Source organism: Mus pahari, chromosome 21 (genome assembly GCF_900095145.1).
Source record: "Mus pahari chromosome 21, PAHARI_EIJ_v1.1, whole genome shotgun sequence".
NCBI lineage: Eukaryota > Metazoa > Chordata > Mammalia > Rodentia > Muridae > Mus > Mus pahari.
This window is the reverse complement of record NC_034610.1, coordinates 25559768-25572041: the sequence shown is the minus strand read 5'-3', so window position 1 is coordinate 25572041 and position 12274 is coordinate 25559768. Positions and strand designations below refer to the sequence as shown.

Genomic DNA, 12274 nt, shown 5'->3' with positions numbered 1-12274 from the left:
GAACTCAGAAATCCGCCTGCCTCTGCCTCCCAAGTGCTGGGATTAAAGGCGTGTGCCACCACACCCGGCTGAATGATCTAATTTTCAAGTATAGCTTATTAGGGATGTGGATATTTTTATATTTTGCCAATCTTATTTAGCAGTTATGTTGGTATTAGTCTAAACATAATATTATACAGTAAAGCCACAGTATTATGTTTCCAGTAAACCTTCCAGGGTTAGAGCCCACGGCCTTGCACATGCTGGGCAGGCTTTCTGCCACTAGACTGTACCTCCATCTCCCTCTCCCTCTCGGAAAGTGTTTGGTTAAAAACAGTGGGAACTGTGGTCAGTCATTTTCTGGTAGTGTCAAGGGACAGAGGGATGCTGCAGTGGTTAAGAACGCTTGCTGTTCTTGTAGCAGACCCAGGCTTGGTTCCCAGTACCCACACTGTGGTTTACAGACATCCAGGATTCTAGTTCCAGGGACTCTGATGGCCTCTTCTGACCCCATCAGACATCAGCACACACATAGTGCATGTATGTACACACAGGCAAAATACTCATTACACACAGAATACTTCTACAATATGCATCCTGTCAAGATGGCATAATAAAACTTCAGTTGGGTAATGTAGTGAATGCCAACAGTTAACCCATTAAACACGGGTAAATAACTTTTTTGTTATAGATTGTTGTTATAAACAGGTTAAACTATACATTAGCCAGTACTGACTTATTTAAAATAACAATTCAAAGCAACCATGTCAGCGCACCCAGCTAGTAACCAGCTAGTAACCAGCTAGTAACCAGCTAGCCAGACTGTGGTTGGTTCTTAAAATATATAGATTTTGAACCACTTAAATCTGTTCTCAAGGGCCTTGTGTTTTGAAGTAAGTTGTGGAAGCCATTTGAGACACTCTTGTAACACTTCTTCCCGTGCTGTTTTTTGGGGGGAATGCCATCCACCAAAGGTCACATCGGGATTGCCGTTCCTGATGTCTACAGTGCCTGCAAGAGATTTGAAGAACTAGGTGTCAAGTTTGTAAAGAAGCCGGATGACGGTGAGTGAGCCCGCTTCTCTCTCACCGAGTGCACAGCTGAGATTGGCTAACACCTCTACATGGCTGCCGAGGTCATGCTGACTGGGCTCCAGGAACAGGAAGCCCTTTCCAGCAGGCCTAGGGGCAAGCCTAGCTCTCCTTAGAGGATGTAGAGAGCGCATTGTGCTGTGCGGCTTCACCAGGGACCAGACACAGGATGTAGAGAGCAACAAGAACCCACCCCCTTCCCTATCCCCACTCTCTCATTGGCTTCCAGCTTTCAGAATTTCAGGGTGTAACTAGTTGCTCCTAAATGAGTTCTGTGATGTGTATTTTGTTATTAATGTAACTTTGCCAGGTTACTTTAGTGAATAGCTGGTATTTTTCTTTCTTTTATACTATATATACATGCTTATGTCTGGGTATGTGTCTTAAGGTAGCATATATCCGAATACTGTTGTATTTATATGTCTCAGTTTTATATACTTAGATCTGTTCTTATGTCTATTATTATTATTATTATTATGTTTATTTTTAACTTTGGAAGTGTGTTCTTGCTGTGTGGCCCAGGCTGCCCATGGACTTGGAATGCCAGTTTCAGCCTTCCTAGTGTTTTTATTGTGCACCACCGCACTCAGTTGCTCAGTGTGAGACAGCCCATGAGTTGGAACAGTTAAGTAGATCATCGGCAGAGCCCTTACCTAGCATGTACTGTGGTCATGGAGCAGCCCCCAGCACCAAAAAAATAAACAAAAGGTCCCAGACCAACCAACCAACCACACAAAAACCCAGAGAGAAATAAATGAAACATTTGAATAAAATTGTTTCAAGTAAATCACTTGCTGTGGGATCTTTTCAGTGAGAAAGCTGCCTGCCCTCTGCTCACATCGGCTGCTGGTACCTGGCCTGGTTTCCTGGATTGTCGTCTTTTTCTTTGGTCTTCACATTTTTTTCAAAGATAATATAGTGCGGTTCTTTGAGCCTCCTTTCCTCCGTTTCTCCCTTGAAGCATCTTTCACATTTCCCTGTCTTAGCATCTCCACCAGGACCCTTTCCTAAAGTTTTGTGGGGATTGATTTCTGAGACTGATGAATGAACCAGGCACAGAGAGATCCCTTCTGCTGAGAATACCAGGTTCATTGTCCCTCACTCTGAAAACACTGAATCCTTGATAAATCTGCCGTCTGGATGCTGATGTTCCTTTGCACTTTATAGTGTTTTTTTCTGGAGACTTTTGGTTTACCAGTTACTTTAACCCTCAAATGTATCTATTCTGAGTTTTCTTCTTTGTCCCTGTCTGTGTGTGTATTGCGCATGCGCAGGCCTCCTCCCTAGTGTTCTCTAACGGCACTGTCTTTCACTGAAGCCTGGGCTCCCTGATTTGTACAGCCATTGCTACTGTTCTCATCCCTTGGCTCCCTAACATTTTCTTGGTCTTGTTAACACTGTGATAGTTCATAGTGCTCATCACATCTGTATAATAGCCCTTTGCCCATTGTCCTACTATTCATGGACAATTCAAATAATCCACTGTCTTGTTTTTGTTTTTAAATATGTAACTATGCTCAATTGTATATTTAATTATGTTCTTGGATTATGTTAGTTTTGCCTCTGAGCTATTTTTTTCCAACAACTGTAAGCTGCTGTAATCCACCAGGCCACGTGACTGGCAGAAGAGACTAGTCCCCAAGGATTCCCCTGATCTCAGGAAGACAGGCTGGATGAGCCCTGGGCTGGGTTTCCTGCCTACTGGAAATGACAGCTCTTCTCAACAGAGGCATTTCCCCCTCAGGGCAAAGCAGCGTTTGTGGAGACAGGTCTGCTGTCGCTGTCTTCATACCTGGCCTTGGATGTGTGTGTGTGTGTGTGTGTGTGTGTGTGTGTGTGTGTGTGCGCGCGCGTGTGTGTGTGTGTTTGGGGGGGTATGTGGGGGGATACTGAAGTTAGCAGGTTCATTCTTTCTGACTTCCTCATTAGACAAGCATTTCGTCCCCCTTCTCTCTTGAGGGCTCCTGGGAATCAGCAGCAGAGGCCTTCCCAGTGTGAGGGCTGGCAATGATTACCTTGGGGGCGGGGCAGAAACAAACATCCTGTTTATTCTCGCTCAGCCACACGTTCAGAGCTCAAGTTCTGACTAAACTAGCCTCTGTATGGATCAGGTTAAGTCGGCAGGCCGTGCTCACCCGTTCCTCCTTAGCCGTCATCCTGGAGCACCCTGGAGCTTGCTTAGCTGTGTTTCCCTGTTTTGCCCTGTATTCCTTGACCTTGGGATCAGGAGGCAGACACAAGAGTCAAATTAGTTCAGCATCTTAGTCCCCAAATAAATCAATCTCTCAGGGCACATCCACGTCTAAGTGAACAACTCCATTTTGGTTACAATCCCCAGGAGCCACAGTCTGATTGACAGGTTACCACAGTATATTGTTTAATAGGGTTTGCGTGACCCAAGCTGCCGGTGTCTCAGTTGTGCAAAGAGGCCACGTTGCCTGCTCCCTTGAGCATCTTTCTATCTTCTCTTCCTTCCTAAATCATTTCTGTGATTGGTGACATGGTGACCTCAAAGTGAGGCAAGGGCTGGGTACTTAATAGAGCTGTTCCCAGGTTCTGGTAGGTCACATTCTAGGCACTGGGATAACTGTGCTTCCGTGACACAAACCTTTTAGAGTGAAAGCTATCAACAGCGTATTTTATTCAAGTGCAAATACATTGTAATGAGAACGTGTTTGATTTTTTTTTTTTTTTTTAATGTGCTTTCTAGTAATGAAAAGTTTTCATTATACAGGGAAAATGAAAGGACTGGCATTCATTCAAGACCCTGACGGCTACTGGATTGAGATTCTGAATCCTAACAAAATAGCAACGATTATTTAGATCCGGGAGAATGTGCCTTTGAGGTGTGGGGACAGCGTGGACAAGAAATAGCGTGATTCAAGATGCTGCGGCGACCGGAAGCGTTGGGGACTGACGGGTCTCTGCTCCAGTTCAAATCCTTCTGAAACCCTTTTCATTGTTCTGATTCAGTGGGTTTTTAAAAATCTCCCCTCTGTTTTACCCACCTAATTTTCAAGTAGCAATTTATCTTATGACCTTGACAAAGTTGTGTGACTTTACATTTAAGATAATAATTAGAACAGTTCCCTTTAGAGACCACAGTTGCTACTGCCTGTCTCTTAAAGACTGTTCAAGTCTGTTTCTGATTCATCATTTTAAATTTTGTTTCAAATGTTTCTTTTGGGGTCTGTTACCTTCTGGGGTTTCTGTTCCTCCGAAATAACTTTCCATAGTGGGAAGTACAGAGCAGTGAACAAAAATGAGATTTTTTTGTGTGTACTTCAAACAGCATAGTGTTTATCTTACAAAAGAGAAGGTACTCCTGAGAGCAATTCGGAATCATGCCGACAAGGACACGGATAGAAATACTAATTTTTTTTTTTTTTTGTATGTATGTATAAAGTACTTTCAGAATTCAAGGACTAATTCGACTTTTCTGGGAATGTGGAGGAGGAAGGAATTAGACTATGGGCTATGCTGTAGCATCCTTTATGTAAATAATGAATACTGTGGTTACCCCGTGAGACAGCAAGCAGCTAGACAGACAAAACAACCTGATGGGTCTGAAGGCTTGGGCGGTCAGCATTTCTAGTAGCTGGGTTATGCCTCACAGTACCTCCTGACCCGCTGAGGAACCTGCCGAGAGTCTGGCCTGTGCTCTCTGCTCGCACTCAGGCTTGAATACCGCAGAGAAAAAAGCAGAGAGGTCGATAGTAAAACACTACTCTAGGGGACACCTGTGAGTGAGCCCCACATTACTTGGAGGGAGTCTTCCCCACCCCATGGTCTTCAGGATGCTTGTAATCACGTAGGATGTTGCGTTCAGTGCTAAGTCAGATGTCAGGCATTATTAGCTCTGTGGTCTTCCCTGCTGACTGAGGATTAATGGATTCTCAGAGGTGATTTGGAGACTCAATGGCTAGAGGACAAAACCCAATCTGAGGTCAGACTGCAGCGAAGTTTCCTGCCTGCTGTGGTGGAAGACGCGAGTGGGCAATGCCAAGAGCTACACAGTTATGGGCACTTTGTGATTTATGTGAGCAGTTTAAACACATCATAGGCTGAAATAAAGCTAACGCTGTTTAATACATAAAGTTCTGGGCAGCAAGTCCCTCTGTGTAAAAGGCTGGTCTTCAGTGCTGAACCAGGGATACGCATGATTCCGTACAGACTAAGCCGGGTAGCTTCTATGAAAACGTGTGGGAAAGAAAATGCCAAACCAAAAGATTGGGGGAATGAAATACATTCAGGAGAAAGACCAGATATCAAAAGGTGGGTCACAGGGATTTAGGAGGACCAGTTTCAAATGTCCAGTGCTGGGGTCGCCAAATGGGATTCTAATACTGGACCTACCCAATTCATCTGACAATTTGAACCGTATTTCTAGGGGTGGGAAGTACTTGCTAGGTGAATCTTGCCAGGACATAATCCTCATTCCTTAAGTTTGCTTCTCTATGCATTGAAAAGGATGTATGTGGCCAGGTTTGGCAGGAGTTGGGACAGTGCACTTGCAAATACACTTACCTGGGAAGTGGCGGTGGGTAGAATAGGCTGGGGGGTTGGGGACCTTGCTGCTGTTCAGGGGAGACAGTCCTCTACTGGCACAGTCACCTGGAGGTTGCAGGGAGGCTGCAGATGTGTGCACCTGAGCTGGAACTCTTACTGCAAGTCACGTAAAGAGCCAGTGGCTGGACAACCACTCTGGCTTCCCAATGCAGCATTTTGACTATAGTTTGTTCATTATTAGGCTCTTGTACAAAAATACCCTAGACTAGGTGATGTGAATATTTCCTTTTCACACTGCAGGAGGCTGTGACTTCTTATATAAAGCAGCAGCCTTTGCAGTATCTGGCAAGGGTCCTCCTGAGTTGTGGACAGGCACTGTGTCTTCGAAGGGCAGAAGTTTACCACAACATGCATCCCATTCCAGGAGGCTCCACCTGAGTGAACTGCCTTGTAGGAGCTCATTTCCGAGTACCATTTTGGGGAGTAGGCCTAGTCAGAGTTGAATTTTGAAGGACCCCAGAGTTGTCCGGTAGCATAGTACACAGACCTTGACAACTTGGCTCTGGAGGGACCTTTGTTCTCGATGCTGTTAGAAGCATGGGAAGGCCCAAAAAAGCACACACTGCAGAGTTGGCCTGCAAGAACTGATGCCTACAGCTTGTTCATCCCCTCACTTGACATATATATGATCACAGATGGCTAAGGCCAGTCAGTGCTGTGTGTCCATTAAAAACGGCCTATGAAAGGAAGTAGCCTGGGATCCCTTGCTTGTCTAAGGGTTGAAAGCGTTTTCCAAGGTTCTGCAGCCAAATTGATCTCCTTATGTTCTGGAAGACCAACAGGTTTATTTTGTTTTGTTTGTTTTGGTTTTTTTCGAGACAGGGTTTCTCTGTGTAGCCCTGACTGTCCTGGAACTCACTCTGTAGACCAGGCTGGCCTCGAACTCAGAAATCTGCCTGCCTCTGCCTCCCAAATGCTGGGATTAAAGGCGTGTGCCACCACCGCCCTGCAAGACCAACGGTTTTATGCAATGTTACTTATTTATCAGACCATTTCCCAGTTGGGGGGTTTCTGACTTAGTGTGGTGACATGCTGAAATGAGGTTTTGTGTCTTTAAGTGGGAGTTGAAATGCCCTCATCCTGAGGCCATTGTACCCAGCAAGATGTGTCACTAACATAACTCATGGCCTGCTGAGCTTATGCTTGTCAGTTTCTCTCCTGTAAACTTATTCTCTGGCCACCTCCTTTTCTACACTGTTCTCTTCAGAGGAAAATTAACTATGTGAAACCCCAAACTGAAGCGTCATGAGCAGGTGGAGAGGGGGGAGGGGAAGAGAGCAAGGGGAGGAGAGAAGAGGGGGCCAGCATCCCCTTATAGTGAGTCAGGCACGCCTGGCTGTTGCCAGGTAACTGGGGGCGGAGCCTAGACTAAATGCCAACTTGAATGACATCACACCAACCAATATCCTCGTCCACTAAATACCACTAAGTCAAACCAACTGAAAATGGCCCCCACACATTTCCAGAATGACCCCTAGGGGTCAGTACTGCTCCGCTGAACCACTGGTCTTTCTTAAGATTTCTGATTCTAGCGTCTTCAAAGTGGACTGGGTCTTGATAGCGTTTCCAAGGGAACGAATGAGCGAGTCTTCACTTCGATGGTTTCCTGCACCGGACAGCGGGGATTTTTCACCTCTGGTCAGCAGCGACGTATCTGAGCCATTTGCCTTCGGGAGCCCTTCTATACAGTGTTTTACGTAGTGTTTTGCTAAATTGCATACTTAGAATTGCGAGGCAACTAATGGAACACGTTAGTAACGGACAGTTGAGCAGTAACTCCAAGGAAACAGTAACCCGGACGACGCAGAATAGCCAGCTAGTGACAGTTAGCTCTGCTTAACCAGGCAGCCCTTCGACGGAGGAAGTGATGACTCAGCTCAATCCAGTCACTAGTTAAGAGAAATTACAGCAAGTGCATAAATCCGAGGCCTAGTGTCCAGGTGGTGGGGTGCATGTCTTCCAATCCCAGTGCTCGGGGGCGGGGTGGGGGCGAGGCGCGGGGAGCAGAGGCAGGCAGATCGAGGTCAGCAGGGTCTACAGAGCAAGTTCCAGGACAGCCAAGGGCTACATAGATAAATCCTTTCTCGAACCGCCCCTTCCCCCCAAAATGAGACCTACTGATGTTAGCATATTACAGAATATTTTTAAAATGCTAATACCTAGGACTTTTAGAGCTATAATAAAATAGGTACCTCATAGATGTCATCAAAATACACATTAGGGCTGAAGACGGGGCTAAGAGCAGTGGCTGCTCTTGCAGAGGACCTGAGTTGAGTTTCCAGCACCCGTGTTGGGTGGCTCACATCAACCTTTTTAGATTTGGCATCTTTTTCTAGGCTCTATACTCATGAACACACACACAGAGTAAACATAATTCTCAAATATATATACATATATATATATATATATATATGCATTCGATTTATAATATAGGCTTTAAGAGTTTAAAGGCTTTTAGATGATCTATTTATTTGGCTAATGCTGTGGTTTTCTACATCCTAGACAATATTCAGTGGTTTTAATTTCTAAATGCAGCTTGTTGCTTGCATTACTTTTTTATAGTAGGAGAAAAAAAAGAAAAGAAAAAAAAAAAAAAAAGAAAAGAAAAGAAAAGAAAAGAAAAGAAAAAAAAAAAAAAAAAAAAAAAAGGAAGCCGGGTGTGGTGGCACACACCTTTCATCTCAGCACTTGGGAGGCAGAGGCAGGCAGATTCCTGAGTTGAAGACCAGCCTGGTCTACAGAGTGAGTTCCAGGACAGTCAGGGCTACACAGAGAAACCCTGTCGTGAAAAACCAACAAAACAAACAAAAAAAGCTGAAACAAGTTAGGTAGAAAACAGTCATGAAAGGCAGCACTTTCTCATCCACTGCTCACTCTGTTCATTCTGAAGCAGTGTTCTTTTTCTTTTCTTTTTTTGGCTAATGTTCATTTTGTATTTTAAAACTATAGTCTCCTAGGCACACCCCTCTCAGCTCTGACACCCCAAGTGTACTGCTGACCTCCACAAGCTGTGTCCAGAAGCCAAAGACAAGCCCTTACAGATCAACAGGCGGCCTACATCTCAGGGCCGTGATTTCTCCTTTTTCTCAGTGAGCTTCAGGAAGACCAAGTCTCTACCTAGGGACCCATTGATCTTTAGGGCTGTCCTTCCTGATTCCCCTCCCAGGTCAAAGCTTCAAAGTTCCTGTCTGGCACTGTGGAGAGGAGGTGAGGGGCATGGTCTAGCTGCTTGAATGGATATGGGCCATGAGTTACCAAGACATGCAGGGAGGTGAGTTAATGTTTTTGGCATTGTGTCATGTAACGATATAAAGATTTAATGGAGTGTGCAGAGCATGATTGGGGGCACAAAATCATATTAAATGTCTATGTAGAACAAGGCTGGGGATACAACACAGTCGCAGTGTTGAGAAAAATTATGATCTGCAGAAGAAGAACAGACAGGACAGTAGTGAGCAAAAATATCAATAGGAGTAAACTAGGTTTGAAATCAATACTAACCACCCTATGTGGGTCTATCAGTGGCAGTTTCTAGCGTCGGATGGACATTTGTGGATCTCAAGAATTGGACGTGTGTCAGAATCACTTGGAGTTTATTGAAACATGGGTGTCTAGACCCCATTGATGGAATAGGCCAGCAGAGGGTCCTAAAATGAATATGTGAATAAGTAGTTGCTGTGATTGTGTGTGTGTGTGTGTGTGTGTTTAAGTGTGTGTGTGTGTGTGTGTGTGTGTGTGTGTGTGTGTGTGTGTGGCAGAGAGTGGGAGAAAAAAAGAATGTGTGGAGGCCAGAGGCAGACATTGGGATATCTCTTCCATTGCTACACCTTCAGTTTTTTTCAAAAACAGTCTACAGATGAATCTGGACTTGATCATTTGAGCTAGACTGCTGGCCATGGAGCCCCTAGGATCCACCTCTCTCCAGCCATGCTCAGTATCGGGGTGACAGATGACATGTGCTACTGCACCAGGCTCTTCCACATGGGTTCCGGGGATCCCAGCCATAGGTTCTCAAGGTTGTCTAACAGGTACCCTGACCACCACGCCACATCCACAGCCTTATGATAAGCATGTCTATCAAGTTCCAAGGTGGTACTGATGTGGCTGCTCAGTCACGGACTGCACCTCGAGGATGGTAGTCCTAGTTGTCAGTGATCTCCACAAATCTGTGGGTTAGCAGCACCTAGAGTTGTTGGAACAGGAAGCACCAGAACTGTGGGTGGGTAGGAGCCAGAGCAGGAGCACTGAATGGGATCCCTGGTTAATGAGAACTGTCTGGGGAAATCATACCAGGGTCAGTCTTCCTGGCAGACACTCAGTGGATTCTCAATCTGAAAACAAGCTTAAGTGTTGAGATCTGGTAAGCATTTCTTTTCTCTTTTTTATAGATCTATTTATGTATATTAGTATGATGTCTTCATGCATACCAGAGAGGGCATCAGATCCTATTACTGATGGTTGCGAGCTGCCATGTGGTTGCTAGGAATTGAACTGAGGACCTCTGGAAGAGCAGCCAGTGCTCTTACCTGCTGAGCCATCTCTCCAGCCCATTGGGTAAGCGTTTTTAAGTTTTGGATCAGTTTTGGATCCTTCCATTACCCATTTCTTTTGAGAGTTTAGAGTGAGCGAGATATTGGCTTTCCCCTTATGGTCCATGTTCTCCCAGCTCTCTCATGACTCTGTCCATCAGTGGCCCCTATGACTTTGCTAATCATCTGTTACAGTGTGACTTTTCTTTCTATAGGGTTAAGCAGCTTAGTTACATCACGGTGCGCCCTACTTTCAGCTCCAGGGAATTCAGAGCCACTGCTAAACTCCCAGTGACGCAGATGTCCTCATCATGAATGGATGTGTTTCAGAGATTGCGCTATCGCCAATCGACAGCTTTTCTGCCAGTTCATAAACTACCTCCCCCCCCCCATGCTAACCTCTCTGAAGAACCAAAATTTCAAGTCAGGAGAAATAGTCACCATAGGGAAGAGGAAATGGCAGTAACTGGAAGCCCAGGGGCTTTGGGGGAGGGGTACTGCAAGGTTCCAGTTTTTCCTTTTTACTAGGGTACACATGTTGTATTTGTGTGCCTTACCGTTCTTGTTAGACTTTAATTAAAAATTACAGTCTTCCCCCAAAGGGAGCTATCCTAAGTGGAGGAAGAGTGAGAAGAGGAACACTGTAGGCTAGAACCAAGGACCATGGTCCATGTGTCCGGTCCTGTCCTACCTGTGGTCCCTGCCACCCCTCCTCTCACTACTGCCGTCATTCATGCTGAAATCTCCTTACCCCGGACGATTGTTAGCGACTGGAGAACACACATCCTATCATTAGAAGAACATTGTTTTAGGAACCAGGGAGACAACTAAGAGGCTTAAAGCACTAACCATGCAAGCTGCAACCCACATTTGAAAAAAAAAAAAAAGAAAAGAAAAGAAAAAGAAGGTGGATGTGGTCGCACACATCCTTAATCCCAACACTCCCGTGGTGAGATGGGAGGTAGAGACAGGCGGATGGCCCGGAAGCTGGCAGGCCAGATAACCTGGAGCACACACTGTGGGAAGTTGCCCTCTGATTGGCATTCGTGAACCTGACATGTGCACACACCTGGCCTTCCTTCACATGCCTTTACCTTTGTGTCCATGAAGGGACCTGTGATTGTTAGTTCTGACTTCCCTGGCTGTTCTGTCCCCAGGTTCTCTTCTTTTTTAATGCAGGGTGAGATGAAAAGGGAGCTGACTCCAGGCAGATCTTGACTCCATCACTGAAGGTGGATCTACGGAGATTCTTCCTCACAGGGAGCGGGGGCTCGGAAGCCTGGAGCGAATGTGAACCTTTGTGCACCCTGCTCCTCGAATAGAAACTATTCCTTTACTACTCTGTCTTCAGCACTGCCCCTTCACATGGGCACTGCCCTCCCACATGGGCTCTTCTTTCTTTGGCCATCTCTTCCACCTTCATGGCCTTACCCTATCATCTCTTTGATACAGATAATTTAAGGAGATGAAAAGATTATAGCTGTAACTTAGGCAGAGCAAACGAAGACATATAATGAATGCACAGTACTATTTGGCCTCTGTGTGTTAGTCTTCCTAGACTTAGGGAACAAGACTGATAAGCTTATTTTCCCACATGGAGAGCCGCCTTTCACTTTTGCCATTTGTATGCCCTTCTGGTCTCACGCCTCTTTTCTATCTCCTGATCTTCTTTTCATGTCCTTGGTCTGTCACACTCTGACTGCTCCCTTTCTATCTCTACCCCAAAGCAGCCCCTTTCAGATGCTGGCGTTTCATCGTAACCCTCAGAGGAAACGGCACACGGCATGAAAGCAGGCAGTCACTGAGGAGGCTGTGTGATTCTGCTCCTACGAAATGGCTAGAGCAGGCAATCTACAGGGACCGAGGCACATTCCTTCTTGCCTGGGGCTGGAGATGAGGAGTGGGGGTGCTGACAATGGGAACTGGATTTTTTGTTGCATTGAAAAGTTTTAAGTAGGATGAGATGCTTGCAAAGGTTTGTGAACACACTAAAATCCACTAAACTGTACTCTTCAAACAGACTCATCTCAGTAAAGCTATTAGAAAAAACAAACAGAAAAGCCATAGAGGTACAGGACTTCATCAGCATTGTGTCAGCATAAAATA

The 12274-nt window shown here is 45.4% G+C and overlaps 1 protein-coding gene across 1 annotated transcript in view; it reads left to right on the top strand.

Moving 5' to 3' along the window:
- Positions 1-5167, top strand: part of Glo1 (glyoxalase I) — a 19984-nt gene extending 14817 nt beyond the window's left edge. The window contains exons 5-6 of the mRNA XM_021221413.1: positions 954-1043; positions 3805-5167. Of these exons, the coding sequence (XP_021077072.1) occupies positions 954-1043; positions 3805-3893 (179 nt within the window). The 3' untranslated portion in view covers positions 3894-5167. The remainder of the gene's footprint in view (positions 1-953; positions 1044-3804) is intronic.
- Positions 5168-12274: the final 7107 nt, after the last annotated feature.